Source organism: Psittacula echo, assembly GCF_963264785.1.
Source record: "Psittacula echo genome assembly, chromosome: 6".
Classification (NCBI taxonomy): domain Eukaryota; kingdom Metazoa; phylum Chordata; class Aves; order Psittaciformes; family Psittacidae; genus Psittacula; species Psittacula echo.
In genome coordinates, this window is record NC_137743.1 from 66,424,246 (window position 1) to 66,445,722 (window position 21,477).

General features: G+C 37.6%; 1 protein-coding gene across 5 annotated transcripts in view; it reads right to left on the bottom strand.

The window, feature by feature from the left end:
* Positions 1–21,477, bottom strand: part of SLC25A12 (solute carrier family 25 member 12) — a 50,692-nt gene that overhangs the window by 6,085 nt on the left and 23,130 nt on the right. For all 5 annotated transcript variants that reach the window (XM_080620271.1, XM_080620273.1, XM_080620274.1 and 2 more), the window contains 7 exons: positions 20,523–20,661; positions 19,064–19,157; positions 18,353–18,437; positions 13,908–13,992; positions 13,319–13,477; positions 10,259–10,311; positions 9,989–10,069 (listed from right to left, as the gene is read on the bottom strand). In XM_080620271.1, coding sequence (XP_080476397.1) covers positions 9,989–10,069; positions 10,259–10,311; positions 13,319–13,477; positions 13,908–13,992; positions 18,353–18,437; positions 19,064–19,157; positions 20,523–20,661 — 696 coding nt within the window. The remainder of the gene's footprint in view (positions 1–9,988; positions 10,070–10,258; positions 10,312–13,318; positions 13,478–13,907; positions 13,993–18,352; positions 18,438–19,063; positions 19,158–20,522; positions 20,662–21,477) is intronic.

Here is a 21,477-nt window from a genome sequence, read left to right on the forward strand (position 1 = left end):
ATTGGATTTTGCAAGGTGCTGAATGCCTTCGCTTCTCACTGCACTAGCTGATATTCTCATGTAAAAATAAGAGATACACTTAATAAAGCACCTGTCAGGAAGCTAAAAACTCCAAATCAGAAATCGTAGGTTTGCACAAAGTAAATCTTTATATTTGTATGTTTATAGGCCACAGAGGTGGATTAATTCAGCCTATCTCTGTTTTCCTCCTTGACACCACTTTCTAGAAGTCATAGCTGTGTTTAAAAGTCTAAGATATTACACAAAATACTAAACTAACTGCTGGACTTGTGCTACTAGAATAAAAAACACATATAAAGAAGACCTTATGTTTATTCAATAATAATCCATCACCAACATGTAGACATGTTATTTGCATTTAGTGGTGATGCTGTTTAAAAGGTAAATTTGCATTTAATGGTGTAATTTTAAATTATTAAAAAAGGTGTTTGGAGTTTTGTTTAGCAGCCTTTAATTGTCGTAAGTGGAAACAAAATATAAAATTTAAATAGGAAGAGTAACATTTCAATATATGATACTAGATGGAAACAGGAATCCTATCTTTCTCTGAGCTGAGTATGACAGATGTTACATGCAGGAAATACTCTTTTAGCAGTGCTAAAGGACTATCTTGCAAACTTCCTAGTTTAATAGTGCTGTAGAGCTGCTACAGCTGCTTCTTTAACCACAGACTTTCAAAGAAATGTGTTTCAGATTTGAGAAGGATTCAGTCTGACAGTTCAGTTTCAGAAGGACATAAAGCTATTTAAAATCACATGTTTAGATTTCTCCCTGGTTTGCTGTAGGTGCTACAGCATTCACTTCTGGAGAAGTTCATCACAAAACAGCTGAATTTTACTAAGGCTCCTTTTCCCCCTTATTCCTAAACCACCTTCTTTCATTTAAAAATTAAGCCCACTTCCTTAAAATTTATGGCATATAATTACTTGAATACAGCCAACTTTAAAAAGCATTTCTTTCATAATCTAAAAGCTCCTCTTAATCCTTATCTATTCCTCTGACCCATCAACTTTTAGCGAAGGAAAAATATGCAGAACAACTGCAATTAAAGCTTTTTTCCACTTCTAAACTGCCCAGGAAATAAACTGTCTTTTGTAATATTGGGGATGTGTTTGTGAAGTTAAATGAATAGTTCGCTATAGCACCTGGACAGCATGCATGGTGTTTTCTGATAATTGTTTCAGAACTAATGAACTAATGATCTAATCCTTTCTGCCTATAGCACAATCTTCCTGTCTCCAGCAGCAGGCAGAATAAACTTGTGATCAGCCCTGAAGCATGGCTTAGAAGTTGGTGACTTGCATTATTCTAGCCTTGAGACAAAGGAGCACTCCAAACCTCAACAGCTCCCACTGAGAATGACCAAGCACCAGGGTATTATCTATGAGATGGCGGGCATGAAGCATCAAAATCTTCACTGACCAAGCATCCAACACATCTCTGGACCTTTACTGAACACACTGCCATTCCTTTACTGGAAGTCCCATTTATTACTTCACATAGTAGACATTTGAAATCATCATTGTTATGGCTTTACTAAAGCATCTTGACCCGAACAGTGGAAGATCAGCCCCTGCTTTTGATTAATTACCTCCACTGCAGTAGTTAATGTCTTTAATGCTTTCCACTCAAATGATCAGTCTATGTTGTTAATGTTTGCTTTATTCCCTCACTTCTTCACCTCTCTGAATGAAAATCAAAACCTAAATTTTTGAGGACATTTACTGCAACCATTGGGATGATGACTAGAACTCTCAGACCAGACAAACTTGTTGCATCTTCTCTGTTCCTTGGACTTACTGCACTGTGTTTACTCAGTTACTTGACATCACTTGTGTCCAAAGCCATTCTTCTCTCTTTACATCTCATCTCACTTTTTCCTTTCTAGCTCATACACAGCTGTACATGCAAAATGAAATGGCTATCCTCCTAGGCAAAGTTCCCATCTAAATAAAAGTTATAAAATTGACATCTGGCAAGTTCTGTTAAAAAACAACAGGTTTTTTGAAATATTGCATTAAACAGAAAACCAATTTTGAATGTTTATAATTTCCTTACATCATTTGAAAAATAATTTGGTAGACAAAACATTAAGCAGAATGTTCTTACTACATAACACAATGCACCATACAAAAAATTCAAATAACTTTAAATTTAGACCCTAAGCTAGAAATTCACTCCTTCTAGACAATTACCAGCTACCTGCCTATTAAATATGCGTCCTTTGTGTACATATATATGTGATATTCCATTTTTTATTTTTAATGTTATAAATTAGCACATCCTGCAGAGCAGCTGAAATAACTCTTCCTATTTGCCTAACACCCACTACAGAAACACAAATAGGCCAATTCATAAACATTTCTATTTTCTACCCTGGATTCAATCTTCCTGCAATTAACATTCTCCTCTCCTAAGTGTACAACTCCCTACCTTTCTGTTCAAATCATCAATAGCCTTCTTCTGATACAGAAATGAAAAGACTCTAAACACAATGCATTTTAATAATTTAGTAGCAATACTAATCATATCTACAACATTACAAATTGTATGTGTTAAAACAGAATTATATATTATGATAATATTAATATTAAAATATGACTTCATGGTGATTATTGAGCAAAATAAAATATATGGAAAGCCCTAGCATATGCTTGTATTATCAGTAGAAAACCATTTGAAAAGCTCTTAATTAATACTCTTAACGGGGTATTCACAGTGTTGACAAACTTCAACAGGCAGCTTTCTCAAAAAGAGCTGCAAGTGTCAAGATACCACGTTAAATGCTCCCTATTAGCAATATATACTTCTTTCAAGTCTTGACTTTTCATACTGTTACACTTGGAGTTCAGCAAACTTTGCTGCAGAGCAGTGATTTAATTCACATTTAGAGGGGCACTGAATTGAGTGGAGTTGCACGAATGAATAAGGTCCTTCACAAGTACAGTTAAGACAAACATCGACTTTAATACAGAATATGTATCCTTGGATGGATATGGAGCTGCTGAGGAAACTTCGAAGGAAAAAAGAGGCTTATAAAAGGTGGAAGCAAGGACAGGTGGCTGGGAAGAATACAGGGATGCTGTCCAGGAAGCTAGGGACCAGGTGAGGAAAGCTAAGGCCCAGTTAGAATTAAACCTGGCTAGGGATGTGAAAGATAACAGGAAGGGATACTTTAGGTACATTACAAATAAAAGACAGACTAGGGACAGCGTGGGCCCTCTCCGGAAGCTGTCAGGAGAAGTGGCTACCCTGGATTTGAAGAAGGCTGAGGTTCTTAATGACTTCTTTGCCTCAGTCTTCACTGGCAAATGCTCTGACCATACCAGCCAAGTCTTGGAAGGCGAACGCAGGGACTGAGAATGAAGACCTTGGGTCCACTGTAGGAGAGGATCTGGTTCGAGAACATCTTAAGAACCAGAATGTACACAAGTCCATGGGACCTGATGAAATCCATCCGTGGGTCCTGAAGGAGCTGGCAAATGAAGTTGCTAGGCCACTGTCCATCATATTTGAAAAATCATGGCAGTCAGGTGAAGTTCCCGACGACTGGAAAAAGGGAAATATAACCCCCATTTTCAAGAAGGGGAAAATGGATGACCCGGGAAATTACAGACCAGTCAGTCTCACCTCTGTGCCTGGCAAAATCTTGGAGCAGATTCTCCTGGAAGGCATGCTAAGGCACATGAAAAACAAGGAGGTGGTTGGTGACAGCCAGCATGGCTTCACTAAGGGGAAATCCTGCCTGACCAATTTGGTGGCCTTCTATGATGGGGCTACGGAACTGATGGACAGGGGCAGAGCAGTTGATGTCATCTACCTGGACTTGTGCAAAGCGTTTGACACTGTCCCACACGACATCCTTGTCTCTGAATTGGAGAGACACCAATTTGATGGGTGGACCACTTGGCGGATAAAGAACTGGCTGGATGGCCACACACAGAGAGTTGTGCTCAATGGCTCGATGTCCAGCTGGAGACCGGTAACGAGTGGTGTCCCTCAGGGATCGGTGTTGGGACTGGTCTTGTTCAATGTCTTTGTCGGTGACATGGACAGTGGGATTGAGTGCGCCCTCAGCAAGTTTGCTGATGACACCAAGCTGTGTGGTTCGGTTGATATGCTGGAGGGAAGGGATGCCATCCAGAGGGACCTTGACACGCTTCTGAGGTGGGCTGATGCCAACCTTATGAAGTTTAACCATGCCAAGTGCAAGGTCCTACACCTGGGTCGGAGCAATCCGAGGCACAGATACAGGTTGGGCAGAGAAGAGATTCAGAGCAGCCCTGCAGAGAAGGACTTGGGGGTGTTGGTTGATGAGAAAATGAACATGAGCCGGCTTCAGTGTGAGCTCGCAGCCCAGAAAGCCAACCACATCCTGGGCTGCATCAAAAGGAGCGTGACCAGCAGGTCAAAGGAGGTGATCCTGCCCCTCTACTCTGCTCTTGTGAGACCTCACTTGGAGTATTGTGTGCAGTTCTGGTGTCCTCAACATAAAAAGGACATGGAACTGTTGGAACAAGTCCAGAGGAGGGCCACAAGGATGATCAGGGGACTGGAGCACCTCCCGTATGAAGATAGGCTGAGAAAGTTGCTGTTGTTCAGCCTGGAGAAGAGAAGGCTGCGTGGAGACCTCATAGCAGCCTTCCAGTATCTGAAGAGGGGCTATAGGCATGATGGAGAGGGACTCTTCATTAGGGACTGTAGTGACAGGACAAGGGTTAACGGGTTCAAACTTAAACAGGGGAAGTTTAGATTGGATATAAGGAAGAAGTTTTTTACTGTAAGGGTGGTGAGGCACTGGAATGGGTTGCCCAGGGAAGTTGTGAATGCTCCATTCCTGGCAGTGTTCAAGGCCAGGTTGGACAGAGCCTTGGGTGGCACAGTTTAAGTGTGTGGTGCCCCTGCCCATGGCAGGGGGGTTGGAACTAGATGATCTTAAGGTCCTTTCTCCAACCCTAACTATTCTATGATTCTAAGTAACACAAAAAATCCTCACTTTTTCATTGTGTATTTTTTAAAAATATTACTGTGACTTATTTTTCATTTGTGGGTGTTTTTTAAGTAAAGGATTGCCTATCCATCTGACACAGAATGGGTGAGGCAGGGGAGAGTGTTGCCTGGGGAGCAGAGGAACAGCACTCTCCAGAAGAGGATGCAGAGGAGAATGACACAAAGGATCTCCAAATAAAAATGAACTGGCAGCATGGAGGGTTGCAATGCGATTCTCCATGCTTCTGTGCAATCACTGGCAATCATCATCATTCTTTTTCAAAGTATTTTACTTCAGCTGTCAGCTATGTATGTTAAATACACGTGCACATGTATATACACACAGAAGTATACATTGCAGTCCTTGAACTTCTTTTGGAGAAGGTGCACTAAATCCAGATTTTCCCCCCATAAAACCCTCTCTTCACACATAAATTACAACAGACACTTGAAAAAAGGTTGACAAATTTGTTTCTGAATGGAGGTTATTCATACACATAAAAAAATACCAGTAATAAAAACGTCTACTTAACCTTAATGTCATGTAAAATAACTCCACAAGGAGCAAATAAAGGAACTAAATCTGACAGCAAAGGTTATGAGAGAAGAGATGTAGTTTGAGATCCCACAGCAAACGCCCCATGACATGCCAAAGGCTGAAGGAAATACACAAATGACCCTGCAACATGAGACCTCTTGCCCTTTCCAATTCCACCCGAAAGGCATATGCTACAAAGGGGGAGAGGCCTATTTCAAGCCCTTCCTTCCTTCCTTTTTGAAACCACCACATCCTGGACCACAACTATGTCCCTTACAAGCAGCTAAAATAAGATGTTACTTAGAACAGTCTGGTTTAAAAACATCAAAAGAACTTGCACTTCTTTCTCAAGGCAAAGCTGTCATTGTTCATGCACCTACATTAAGCTTACTGTCTCTTTTACTAAACAATAATTTTATCCCTAACTTTAAATGTCTACAACAGAGATCAAGATAAAGCAGTAAAGTTTAATTCTGCTTTAATTTTATGCGTTTAAAGTATATTAAAAGAAGTAATATCGTCAAGATTTCAAAGTAGCCTGACAGCTATAATTCTGTATTTTATGTTTGTTGAATAAACATAAAATTTTAAACATTTTAAATTATTTTTTCAAAAATAAGTATTTGACACATTCCTATTTGCCTGACAAGTTAACATGTTTGCATGTATGTGTATATATATGTAAAAATACATATGAAAATTCTTTTATAAGTATGCCCAAAATATTTAGACTTAATGTTACATTTAATGTTTAAATATGTAAAAGTTTTTAAATCAATGGTAAATTTGGACCTTGATGTATATGCATGTGCAGACACACACACACTCCTCCCAACCCCTAATCATCAACAGATGCACTGTTTACACCCCCAAGAAGGGTTCTCAGACCCTTTCTGCCTGGCACCCCACATCCTCTTCCTTCCTGTAGCACAAATCAGAAATGTCTTCTGATCAAAGGGGATTCATCCATTCAAAATGCTAAGCACCATGCACACTGAATGATGGGAAGAGTCCATTTCTTCCCATGTAACTCAGAGAAATTACAGCTTAAAATCACAGCATCTTTACCTACTATAACAGATTTATGAATCATTTATGTAACATTAGATGTCTACTTCAACATCACTTCCCAACTGAGGACAAAGAGTTGCCCTACAGCACCTTGCCCTTCATGATGCAGTCACCTGTGTCATGCATGTAAGCTCCTTTGAGAAGCACTGTCTGTACCAGGTATGCACTCCTTGCTTCCCCAGCCACTGTCAGGATACAGGAAATTATTACCAAAGCCTCAATCTCCCTGCAACTCAAAGCTACTGATAGCTGAAAACTCCAAAGGCAGGAATGCAGGCTAATGACTGAATTACAATGAAATGTAATTCAATTAATTACAGTAACAGTAGGGACAGAAATTGCTTGCTCTGAACATGCGTAAGTGTGGATAGTGCTGTTGATGATTAACAAGCCAGCATACTCTCAGGAAGGTAGGAAGATGGGATATCAGTTTCATCCACCAGGGACCACAGTCCTTTCATTGACAGGTATGACCTGATCCACTGTAACTGAGCTGCCCCACATAGCTGTTCTGCAGTGTTCAAATACAGCTACAGCTTGAGAGCAGCTGGGAATATCTGGGCTCTGACAGAGCAGACCCTACACTTCCGAAAGACATTTACATTGCCCAGTGGCTAGCAGATAGGTTTCAAGGAGCACAGAGCACAGGCTGCCTGCGGGAGGTCCCTACCCTGCAGTAAGGAAGGAAACACAACAGACAGGCAGCTGACCATGTAAACAGGCCTCTGCGTGGGCGGCATCTTTGTTAACAGCTACAAGAATTAAGACATTTCCTCTTAGTGGGAACGCGAGTTTATTCCATAACCTTATAGGAGCTGAGAATAATTGGAGCCTGAGAAGTAAGATTTTGGCCCAAGAGATCCAGTCTCTTGGAGTTACTGTTTCTGAAGGAGGCACATGCCTATGGGTAGCCTCTTTGCTGGACGGTGTAGCACTTCTTACAGACACTCCAGAGCTGAGATAATGAACAGCCTACACAGGTTCTCTTAAATCACTACTATCTTAGGATAAGAGTATTCACCAGTCCTCACGTGCGGGTCTTGGAAGACTGTAACACCATACATCAGCTTTGATATGGCACTGCCAGGCAGAGAGGAGAATCTGCTAGGTCTGCTGGACCCTTACCCAAGCTGTCTCCATTTCCTCACAAGGATTTTTTTGACTCATCGTGAAGGTCTGTAGCATGCACAATGTGCTTTTGTACAGCTCGCAAGAGGGTGGGCCTTCAGAGGTCAGGAAGGCCTCTGCTGTAATCTCTATACAGGGGCTGAAAATATGGCTCGCTCATTTTGCTCATCCACTACCAGTTCCACACCAGAAATAATGAAAAAGTGCATTATTCCTGTTAAACAGGAAAAGGTTCAGCACTAAACACAGGCAAATGATAGAGATAGTAATAAGTACATCTGAGAACTATATAAGGGCATAATGCTGTTCCTTCTGATTTTATGACAAGGTTAAAAGCATTTTTTGAATTTAGACTATATTAATAGTGAACTAGTGGTTTCCAAGTGATACTTCACTTGGAGCTTTGTGTACAGTTCTGGTGTCCTCAACATAAAAAGGACATGGAACTGCTGGAACAAGTCCAGAGGAGGGCCACGAGGATGATCAGGGGACTAGAGCACCTCCCGTATGGAGACAGGCTGAGAAAGTTGCTGTTGTTCAGCTTGGAGAAGAGAAGGCTGCGTGGAGAACTCCAGTATCTGAAGGGGGGCTATAAGGATGCCGGGGAGGGACTTTTCATTAGGGACTGTAGTGACAGGACAATGGGTAACAGGTTAAAACTTAAACAGGGGAAGTTTAGATTGGATATAAGGAAGAAGTTTTTTACTGTAAGGGTGGTGAGGCACTGGAATGGGTTGCCCAGGGAGGTTGTGAACGCCCCATTCCTGGAGGTGTTCAAGGTCAGGCTGGACAGGGCCTTGGGTGACACGGTTTAGAGGGAGGTGCCCCTGCCCATAGCAGGGGGGCTGGAACTAGATGATCTTAAGCTCCCTTCCAACCCTAACTGTTCTATGGTTCTATGATTCTATTAACAAAATATTTAAGTGTTGAACAATAAAGAAAAGCCAAAAAATGGTTACCCACATCCAGGTGCTGAAAATAATTTAAAAATATTTGAAATCCAAACAGTCCCACAGTAACCCATCATTTTGTATTAACAGAGAGAGAAGGAATACAGAAAAAATGAAGAAAGGTAGCCTCACCCCAACCAAATAATATTATATATTCCAGTAAAAAAGAACATAATAAAACTGATAATCAGGTGCTTGATTTTAATTGTGAACTTAAGCACAGAGAAAACCACTAACGAATTATATTCACTTCAGTTACAAATGCCTTGTATGTGCTTTCTGTGTTACTGAGCTTTCCAGAAAAAGTTTCGTCTTCTGCTAGCTATACATCACAGCTGCTTTCTCACATTTCCCAGAAAATAAACTTTATACGCTGACAGGTGAAGACTCAAGCATGTACTAGGCTGCCAAATTCAATCAGGCAGAACTATAAGCAGCCTCCCTTCAGGGCTGCTTCTTTGAATTAAAAGTTTGCAGAGGTCAACAACCTTTCTGCCCCCGGTTTTTTTGTAAGCAGAGGAGGTTTTATACCAGCCTGTCAGCCTACTCAACTGGAAGTTATTAGTGTTCTCTGCTACAAAAGAAACCTAAATCAAGCCTTAAACATTTTATAGGGTTAACAACTGTTGGGGAATCTCACAAATGATATCAGCCAATGTGCAAAACCAAAAGAAATCTATCATCAATATCAATTCAAACCACTTACAGATTGCTAAGAGATCCACTGAATTACAGCCCTCAATCTCAACAAAAACACAATTTGGTTTTGAGCTGTATTTAGACAATGGATGTAGCTAGCTTCTGGAGTAACAAGGCTGGATTTTATACAAAGTCATTTAAACAGAAAATTCACTCGTACCTGTTACCTAAAAAGCAAGACTACATCGTTTCGTTTTTCCACATTTCTGCTAACAAAAAAATTCACATATAGCAAGGTGAAGAGTGTATTTCTTTTCCTTCTTAAAACCTTCAGCTAGAAATAGATCTTTTAAATTGTTCTAACCCTGAAGGAAACTCAAACATCATTTCTATAATCCTTTCTCAAGAAGTATGTGTATCTTTCCAAACTAACCATGAACAACAACCCAGGCAAAAGCATGGAAGGGAAGAAAAGGTCCCCTTCTCTTTAGCCCTTTGTGAATAAAACCACTGCTGAAACTGAAAAAGAAACTGGGTCAAAAGAAGTTGATCAAGGACATAATTCCAAGGGAACTCAACTCAGAAATATGCAAAGATTTCCAAACGGAAAACAAGAATAATTTTTCCCTGGGAATACAGGATGCATACTTACACAGCCTCCAGCAAGGACCTCTGCAGGAAGTGGAATGGAACCATCTTTCTTAGTAAATTTGTCTCTGACAAAGTCATTAACCTAGTAACGATACAATACATTACACACAATTTTAAGTTATTTTTCCTCCTTACTAAGAGACATCAAGTACATCTGCAACTATATGTATTAGAGTGCTTGTAAGTGGTCATCTTTCACACATTTTAGGAAATAAATCCTGTTATGTTAACAAACAAAAGGATGCCAGGAAAAAAAAAAAAAGGTACGTACAGTTAGCTTAATAGCCTTTTCTGGAGCAACACCTATCAGCTGTGGTAACAAGCCTATAGAAACAAAGACATCATAAGGCAACATTATCTTCCTAATAGAGAAACTAGTATTTTGTAAGAGCGCTACAGAAATGCCTTTCTGCACACGGGATATCCTTTGAGGTGGATGTCATTTAAGTGTGTGATGCTGCTAGAGCACTGCATATTCATACCAACCCAATTTTATGTTAAGATTTCTGTTGAAAATGGCAATGAAAAGGGTGACCAGATCTGCCTTCCATAACTAAGTCAAGCCTAATGCTGTTGCTGTACAGAAGTAAAAAAAAAAAGGTAAGGACTGAACATACACCTTAGATATGTCTATTACATAAGAATTCATTTGACTTTTTTAGCAACTTAGTATCATTTTCCCATAAACCTTACAATCACTTTTTAAAATAGGAGAGTAATTGTGAGATATACATGACTGATAAATGATCAACTCACTTCTACTTGATTCGCTGACCCCAGTTTTCTGAATGCTCCAGTCAACTAAGCATATAAAGGATTTTCTTTTGTTCAGTCCAACATGGTAGCAGGAACTTCTTTAAACACTATTACTATAAAGTATTTTTTATCCCACCCAGAGGAAGCCTTAGTGAAGAGAAATCTATTTTGAAAAGGACCCTGCTCTTGAAAAATAGCTACTACCAAAATGAACTGCCATTTGACAAAAGCACATACACTCTTCTAGGATCTAATAGGTTTAAGAAAAAAATCAGTAGATGGCAGTCTTAACTTCCTAACATACAAGATCATAACAATATCTTTTATTTTTAAATCTATTTTCTCCATAATCCTTTTGGCATATGGATAGGTTATAAAACTTAAATGGCTTATTTTTATTAAGAAGTGGTCACATCCTAATGTTATTCCATGGTTATGGAATATCAGTTTGTCAGAAGTGTTTGCCAGTAACCTAACAAAAATCCCACACTAATTATATCAAAGATCAAATAACAGGAATAAAATCGTTATTTTCATACGATGCAGCTTGCCACTATCCATTAAGTGAAAAGAATAATAACTAAAAATTCATTTTAAAATGTTCAAAATTACCAAAAGGACTCAGCCTGCAGAATTTTTATACTACTTCCTTAAAAGGAAGCTCAGAGCAAAGGTACCTAAATAGAAAGAGCAGCAGTTACTATATGCAGCGTAGTGTTTTCTTCCAACATAATACTTTCTATGTGATTTACAGACTTACTATGCTGAGGAAAGGTAGTTATTAAATACAAAGAAAGGTTGACAATAACAAAAGAAATGCTGCCCTCCCAACCTGAATCTTCGATCTACCATGAAAAGAAAACCCAGCTCTGTAGTGCCTACACTTTAAAAACCCAAAACTACCAGACAAAACACAAGACAATCCCCCCTTCTATGCAGGTGAACTCAATGGGCACACACATTTGGTGTGCCAGAGAACCTGCATCGTTGAGTGAAGGACTTCAGCCAACTCTATAAATATTTCTGTTGATTACTTTAATACACTCCACATACCATCTAATTGTATCAGTTCAAGATGTAACATGCTAACCATTAACTGTAGTATTTTCAAAACAACTTCTTACACTAAACAATCCTAAAGACAATTATTAAACAGACTATTAAATAGTTTAACAAACTGACACGCTCTCAAACAAGCACATTTTTTCTCAAGTGTAAAGCATTGGTTCCAACTCATTAATAGAATCATACTTGATTTCAAAATGTTTGAGAAAGGTTAGAAAATAAAAATAACAAATGATCAGTTTTAGAAGCTGCCGTGCAAAACCATGTGGTTGGGGGGAAGAGAAAGAAAACAGTACCATAGAACAGTACTGTAGAAATAGTCTCATAAATGTAACTCATGGAGTATTTGCTGTTGCAAAAGATTTAGCAACAGAAAAGGAAAACAATTCACCAGTAAGACATTATTTATGGAGATTACAGCTATTTCATTAACATTTTCACTGACATATTCCTCCTCTACTCACTTGCATAGCAAAATCCTGCAAGATTACAAAGAATTCTTTAGCCAGAATCCACAGACTTTCACATGCAAAAACTTCCCAGATATTGTCCTTAAAGGACATTGTTCAGTGTCCTCATTGACAGAACACATTGCAAAGCAGAAAAAAAGGCTGTGACCATCACAGAAGTCACTTTCTCCAACTAAAAAACAAAAATGTGCCAATCAATAAATACTTTATTGATCCTTATGATAACTGCACACATCATTATTTAGGTGAAATGACAATAAAAACAGAGCATTCAACTAAATACTGATTTCAGAGGACTAACTAGCATGGACCTTCTATGTAAGTCACCCTACTGATGCGATAAAAACCCTTTCAGAATCTTCTAAGCTCAACCAAGATATATCTTTCAGTCTAACTGATAAAACTGATTACAGTTGCTTTGAATTCTTAACCTGTATTTTAGAGGAGGGGCTTTTAGTTGTTTTCTTTTTTCTTTTTATCACAACTTTTACGAGTTCCACTGTTGATATTTTAAAGTAAAATAGAGCAACATAATACACCAGCAGGACACAATTTCTTGTTCACAGGACAAAACAAGTCCCACTACCTGCAAAAATATGAGCCATAAGAACTGGCATCCAGTTGACAGGTACATTTCACAATTACTGTGTTTTGTCTCTTAACAAAAAATATTTGCAGTAAAATGGATCTTTATTCCTCACATGTTAACCTCCCTCTGATATTTACCCCCAGCCAAAAGTTATAATCCTCAATTTGTGAGATAACAATCATGTCCACAACACTCACATCTCAGAAATTAGGACTTTAAACAACCTAAGCAGCACAGAGCAAATCAGTAACAAAAATATGCCCAGTTTTTCCAGCAATTCGTTATGATGAACAGTGCTCAAGGGAAGATACATATTGAGTTTTATGAAACAGAAGCAAAATTGTATATGATATCAAGTTTTCTGGTTTTCCCCTAAGAAACTAGGTTCTGAGGTATTAGAAAAGAGGCAGAAAATCCCTGACTTGGTATAATTTATTTTTTATTCACTTACCTCTGTAAAGACCAAAAAAGCCTTCAAAACGCAAAACCTTTTTAAAGCAGTCAAAACTGTTTTTATACATCAACTCTCCTACGACTGAACCAGTGGAGCGCTGATTCTGCATACGAGTTTTCACCAGGTCTATGGGATATACCGCAGTCGCACCAACAGCTGTAAGAAAACATTTGAGTATTGTTTCTGCACTAACATTGGTGGTGTAGTATATTATTTTTATGATGATTTTCTACAATATTTATTTAAATACAAAGAATATATAAGCTGGTAAGATCTCTGATATTTTGGAAGAAAGAAAGGACAATACTGAAAGTCTAGAAAAAAGTCTCAAAGAGAATGAACTACAGCTACTTAAAACAAGGTGTGTAAAACAAAGAAAACCAATCTGAACTACTAGTAAGGAATTTCATTACTGGTGTAATTTCAGAGGACTGTGGAGAGATACTAGATACTAGATACTGCCAGAAGCAGGTCCACCCTACAATTCTTCATGTTTACAACCAAGAAATGCATCGTAGATGAGACCGGGTATTCTGGCAAGACAGTGTTAAACTAATCTAAACTTGAAAACGGAAATATTACTCACCTCCAGCAACTGAGCCCAAAGTGAACCTGTAAGCTGACTCTGCTACCTGGAGCCAGATAGGCCTGCCAAACTCTCCAAAAGATTGCTGTGTGAGGGGGAAGAAAAAAAAAAAGGACATAAAAAGCGCTTGAAAATCTGTATGGGAAAACAAAGATGCTTGTGAATGGGCTTTTATAATGGTACAGAAAGAATCTGATAAAAATTGGTAGCTTTATGTTATGGAGGGAAAAAAATAGTTACTATATAACTTCCATTACGCCTAATAAATGAAGCACTTTTTTCAAATACTCCTTTCAGAAATTATCCTTCCTTATATATTCCTAGTATAACTAAAACAACTCTGGTCAAGAAAAAGCAGACAGAAACTCAAATCAACTTTGCTACTTTCCATTCTGTTGCTTTTGAGTTTGTGTGGCATCTATCTCCCCCTTTTGGCTCAAATAAAACTCATTACCTCAAAAGGAACTCAGTATTTCACAGACAGCAGCTATCAAGTATGGGATATATTTTAAGGTTACATATACATTAATACATAGCAAAACCATGACATTTCATGTCTTCAAAACAGCAAAAAGTCAATTATTCCCCAGAGTATTCTTCACAAGTCTTTTTCAGGCAGTTGCTAATTTACAGGCACAATGATGACCTCCCTCATTTCAATCACACACACTACTATAAATGTATTAGTGTTCTAATTAAATATAGGCCTGCAAAGGAAATATTTGCAGAGACTCACATTATTAGATGGTTATTAGAAAAAAGGTAACTGATAAGCAAGATGTAAGTGTTCACAAATTTGCACTACAGAGTATGGAACATGGGCCAAATTTTCTTCCAAACACAAACAAGGGGATAAGAAAAGAATTTGTTATGCAGTATAACTTGTCTAGGCTATATTACTGGCCAAGATATTAACTGTTAAATTCCATATTAAAGCAGATACTAAAGCCCAACTCCTCAAAACAAACCTGTTTTTCTTAAAAGCACCCTGCGCCATTAGCAGATGCGCTCCTGACAGCACAGCTGGAATACATACAGACCACAAACTGCTACGGAAAGCTTTGCTCTGATGCACACTATGAACTCTTCACAAAGATTATCACATGTACATTTCACAGTTAAGTAGCCTTGCTGAGTTAACTAAGTTAAGTTCAAGTTACTGAAGCTCTGAAAAGTGAAATACCCACAGAAAGACAGCAGGTACCTCAGTGTAAGCTACTCTGTTTGGACTGATATTACACTGGATGTGCAAAAACCTGCCTTTATCACATAATGTTACACTGTATGTACAAAACGTAGCACAAAAGCCCATAAGACAAAGATGAGATCTTTACCTGTCATTACCTGTGATCATTACATGTGATAAAAACCATTAATTATATTTTATACAGTTTTTCCACAGAAGAAAAAATACAGCTAACATCATTTGCTTCCACATGACACTTTCCTCTCCCAACAACACAGCTTAACAGAGAAGAACTGAGAAATTCTAGGTAGCACCAAAATGATAAAGTGCACATATGAGGACCAGCATATAAAAGCTTAAATCAAATGTATTGCCTTTACAAGCAATCAGAAGCAATAAATCTGATGAATGTCCTCACTATTCTCAAAATACTAAATTTTTCTATCTAGAAAAAAAAAAGTTCACAATAAAACCAAAATAACCATACACGCACACAAAAAATCCTAAAATACAGAGACATATCTTTTGATTGATGTAAATAAGACACACGCAATAATAATATCCCACAAAGGCTTAAAAGTGGCTTACACAAAAATTTTCTCCTGCTATAGCACACCTGCTTCTTTTTAGCTGTTTTAAGATTATTCTTTTCCTAAGCTCCACACAGTTCTCATCAAAATTCAACCACAGAATCATCACATTCAGACATTAATCTTATTGAATACGTCTTTGGATGTTAAAAATCAAACTCTCTCTGAAGGAAATGTCACTTTTATATTATTAAATAAGTGTTCACAAAGTTTGCAGTTTACTTGTGTGTTCAGATGGATATGTAAATGAATGTAATTAATGCTATAGCTTTCAAATCATGAATATTTATAAACAGAAAATTACTGTAGCTGTCATCCCCGTAGGATATTCAGCTGCTAGGCTTTAAGAAAATCTCACACAATGAAAAAAATTGACAACAAAATAAACATGGTTGAAAGCAGGCTAATTTCCATTTCCAGCAAACCTACATAGAATTACTTCATGTAAAAATGTAGATTTTCCTTTAAGAAGGAATTTTAAAATCATACACAAGTGATTACAGACTTGGTTTCATTTTTCAGGGACAGCTGGACCTCTCTGAGATGATATTCCCTCTTCCAGGAAGGGATATCTTTCATTTTATCAATACAATTAAATAAGGTAATATAAGGTTCACTTAGGAAAAGGTCTATTAAAAGACTGGTCCTTAAAAATAAAAGAAAATGAAATTACTTTGCTTTTTGTTGTCCTCTATTAACACAGAATGTAGACTAGGATGAAAATACAATGTCTTACTCCAGGAGTGTGAAAAGAGTATATTCTGTTCTATTGATGAGTGAAACTTTTATCAGTGAGCTCATTTTACAACAATGCCAAGTTACAAAGGTAATTCTGAAGTGTAAAATAAAACAAGTCAGTATTTTGTCTATTCATAAAGATGAATACAAAGACACTGATTAAAACCAAAGTTGGCAGTTAGGGATGTAATTACAAAACTTTATCAAAAGTATTTCTCATTAGTCTGGATAAACGGATACAAATTTCTGTGTCAATCCATTCCATCATTCTTGTCATCAGGAGTCCATAGGAAGACTGTTACCACTAAGTGGGTTTTGAACACTTATTTCATTGCCTTACATGCCTAATCGCCTAAGGACAATAGAGCGTAACATTAAGAACAGACCAGATACTGCGTTTCAGACCAATTTGTTTGAAAGAGAACTGAATGATCAAATCCACCTGTAATAACAGTAACCAAAATACACTCAGTCCCATGTATGGAAGACTTGCTATATTCCATATAGGACAATTTTTCAATCATAGCAGTTGAACTTTCAAGATTTTCCTGTCATTAATACATATCCTAGATTTTGTAGTGGATATAACTGCTTAAAAGAACCTCTGCAATATGCATAAGAATTGAGCTGAGAAATAAAAAGTTTTATAAACACAAGCTTTTATTTTCAGATAGACTCTTGGGACCCCCCATCCACTGGAAAATACAGGACATTCATGTGGGTAATAAGGCATGGGTGACTTTTGTCACTAAACTGCTACTTTATTTCAGGCCACTCTGCAGCAGTACTGTCGCTGGCATCACCAGGATAGTGAATCTGAACCTTTATGGGAAACAGCGTAGCTTGGAATGGCTGACAAAGGTATTGCTGCCAGCTGCATGTCCTCCTGCCCCAACAGCCCAGATGGCTGAGCTACTTGCGAATCAGTTGCTGAATCACTGCAATTCGGGAGCAGCATTTTAACACGACTCATCACCAGTATCAGATTGCCATAAATGCTGAGCTGCAAGATATGGCCGTTCAGCAACTGATTCCTAAGAAGCCCAGCTGCCTGTGTACCAAGCAAGGTGTGGGCAGCTCGGAGCAGAACCCAGCCCAAACCAGAATAATGCCCACTTGGGAATCAGGGCCCTTGGATGTTTTGATAGGCACCCCATAAACTCTTAACACAGACTGAAAGAGAGAATTGAACTACTGTTCAGACATTGTAATAAAGTGAGAATCTTCAGGATGAAAAATTACATTTATCTACTGAGTACACGAAGATGTATTTAGTCAGAACCATGAGATATGCTCATACAAGATCTTAAGAATCTTCCCTTTGTATACTACAGGGGGAAAAGGGATGTGGAGACATCCTTGGAGCAAAATGCACTGGTTCAGATGAATATAATTGTATTTTCTTGTAAACCTTACCCCAGAATGTAGAGCTCTGTGGAATTAAAATTTCTCATTAAATTCTAACAGCAAAAATAAACAAAAGATTGCTCATCAGAAACTTTTAAGATCAGATCGTACTTTTTGGTTTGTTTTGCATAAAAAACACCTATGTGCAACCAGACTATGTAATTTTTTGATTATACAACCATGTAATTCACCATGTATATATGCCTTCCTTTCTGAATCTGCTTGTAACTGTTTCAAGGTCAACCAACTCCCAAGACTTTCTTCTCAGGGCTGCCCTCAGTCCATTATCCGCCCAGCCTGTATTTGTGCTATAGATTACCCTGACGCACATCAGGCCAATCTGACATCTAATACCTTGTTTAGATGCATACTCAACAGCCTGCCCAAATTCTATCCTAATAGCAATACACACAGCATGTTTCAGTTATCAGGAACCTATCGAAAGAGTATTATTCTTATTTTTCATATGCAAGTATATGTAAACATTCACTTAACTTTAACAATTTTATTCTTTTTCTACCTACCTGCCTCTGGAGTTCTGCCAAGTTGTAAGGTAATGCACCTTCAGCCAGTGGTGCTATTCTCTCTATATCTGCCATAGTTAGGCGCCTTTACAAAGGACAGAGAAAAACAAATTACTGGTAGATAAAACACCAAACACAGTAAATACCGCATTCCTGGCCACATCCCACAGAATACATCTTGAGTTTAAAAAAACCCACTTGTCACGGTTGAATCCACATCTAAGAAGTCTGCTATACTGCAGTAAAGAATGCTTGGAATTAGAAGGGCATTCTCATAGCTTGCAAGTGGAAATAAAGGGAGCCTGGATTATTCAGAAGCAAGTTCTTGATAATTAGGAACAAGGGATATACTACACAAATTAACCTATTTCTATGTATTCCTACCTACAATTTCACCTATGTTAAAGACCCATGCAAACCATCACCAATACTTAGAGTTAATAATACCAGTGTACTGTAGTCTTTTTGGACTACTGTAATGTATTTTGCTATTTTAAATGTTTGCCTATAATATGACAACTAATAATCGTGTTTGATATACACAATTCACTTACAAAACCCATGGATGCATCAAAATGAGTTTATATTGAATAAATTACTGGTAATGAAATACAATGGAACACAAAACTTTTCAAAATGAAGGTGAAAATTAGTAGCTTTCACACAGAAAACAACAAAATTATTGTAAAATGCTAATATTAATTATGTTACCCAGTAACACTGTATAAATCAGCAAGTTGGTAGAGAATATCTACTTCCAGTGGTGTAATTTGTGCAAAGTGGATTGCAGAGTGGGTAAATTCCTCTGGATTCAAAAGAGAAAGAGAAATAAAATAATTGTGTTATTTGACAAATTTCCTCTTTAAATGCTCGCAAATAACTTCAATACCATCAAAATGAAATCTATCACCAAGAAGCAAAATCCATTATGCAAAGGGAAAAATATATCTTCAGGAGAACATCTATCTTGAAAAAGGCCTTTACAACACAAAGCAAGTCTGACTCCACAACTGCAATTTATGGTAAGAATTCATCAAAGTCAACAAAAAATCCTCTTATTAGCAAGCTTAATAAAACCACACCCAGAACTTGTGACTGTTGCTTCTTAAGTTCTGTGAAACAGAACAGAACAGAATAATGGCCCATTATTCACAGTTTTAAGGGCAACTGACTCATCTATTGCCATCATGTCCAGATTTCTCTCTCTGCTAGCTCTGAACGACCCCAAGCCTAGGTGTTCATCTAGCCAAATTATATGACACGTTCATGACATAATTGGCAAGCTGCAGTAAACAAGTCTGAGCAGTAAAAACACACTTCCTTTTTTTCCACAACACAATCCAAGCAAGATGTATCTATGCATCTGCACCAAAAAACCTTGCTAGGCAATTTGTTAGCACAATTTGGAGAAGGAGGACACGCATGTTATGTTTTCCTTTAGGGACAAAGGTATGCAGAGCATATGAACATAACCCAAACAAAGAACAGGGAGAAAAAAAAAAAAGAAACTTGGCATGCTTTTTACCACACACAGGCTTGGCTGGTCCCATCCATACAGGTAACAAAATCAGTGATAAAATCTGTCATAAAATGACTGCGAAAGCAATCCACTCATGCCTGCAGCAAGACTGAAATATGGCAACTTTTCATATACACACAGATTACCTATGTCCTAACATACATAAACTATATATAAAACCACTCAGGCAAGTAAGCACTAAGAATTCATGAATAATTACAATTTTTCTAAAAAAGATTTAATCATGAATAAAGTAACTAGAGCTAAAACAACATGGGGATTACTGATGATGGATTTTCAAACTTAACCTATTCTATCACATTTCCTTTCTATTTCTAAGCAACCATGTATCCCTTTCCAGGAATTTTTCAATGAGTGGTAAAATTCTCAACAACATACTGACTTGAAGTTAATCATTCAAACTAATAAGGCCCACAAGGCTTGTGCCAGAATCCCAATTCTTCTCATCAATGAGCTCACTAAAAATTATTACTAATCTGTGAGGATGAAAATCACTTTTTAAACACTTTTCATAGTAGCCCTAACCTTGCATACTACTGCAGCTTCCAACTTGCCTTAACTCATGTGCAATACCAGATTACAAATTGGACAGAACTAAAACACTAATAAAATGTAGGAAACATACTTTACCTTTTGTGACTTCAATATCTTTTCTTGTACCTGCTACATTACTGTAGATTTTCCTAACAATATCCATGTTATTCAAAAGGGCATTAAATGCATTGAAATAGGAGAAGCTGACCTGATGTGAAATGGTTCCACCAGCTACCTTTAAAAATAAGGGAAGAATTAAAGATCTCTTTCCATTCCTGCAATTGTAAGATATTTTTGATAAAAACATTAGGGCAGAATTGTTAGACAGGATACTACTTTTTGGGTAAAAACATTAGGAAACAATCAGGAAATAATCATTTAAGTAGATAATTATTCAATGTATCTGATATACATACTAAACGTACCACTATTTTTCTAATACTCTATTCCTAATAGACAAATGAATGTAAATGCTACTTCAGATAAAGGCACTAACTGACTTCTTGCATCACATACAGCAGTGACTATTTCGAAGTCCAAAGTTAGTAGATACTATAATTTTTACACAAGATGGTATGTTCTATTAGTTATACAACACAAGATTTATAGGTAAAATAGTAAGATAAAAAGATATTCCTCTGTATTTTTATAACTTTCAGTCTTACATACTTTTAATACTATATACTGTTAGTTTATAACTTTTACATCATTACTTTACCTACAGATCTTGCCAAACTATCACAGCTGTAACCATTCTACCTCTAGAATCTACACACTGATTTTATGAATTCTGATCTGAAAAAGAATGTAAGGATACATAAAAAGACAAAACTGAAATTAGTCTCCACCTTTTGAGATGCCATATGTTGAAATATAAAAATCAGATGCTTTTGTTCTAAACGAATGTTCTTTCTGTGCCAAGTACAGTTTGCCCTGATTTAGTGAAAAGTCTAGTAGACTAACTCAAACTGTTTCCAACATGTAAACCAGACTGTCAAAATTTTCCACTACTGCAGCCACGGAATGCTGCTGTGTTTCACCCTGTCCACTC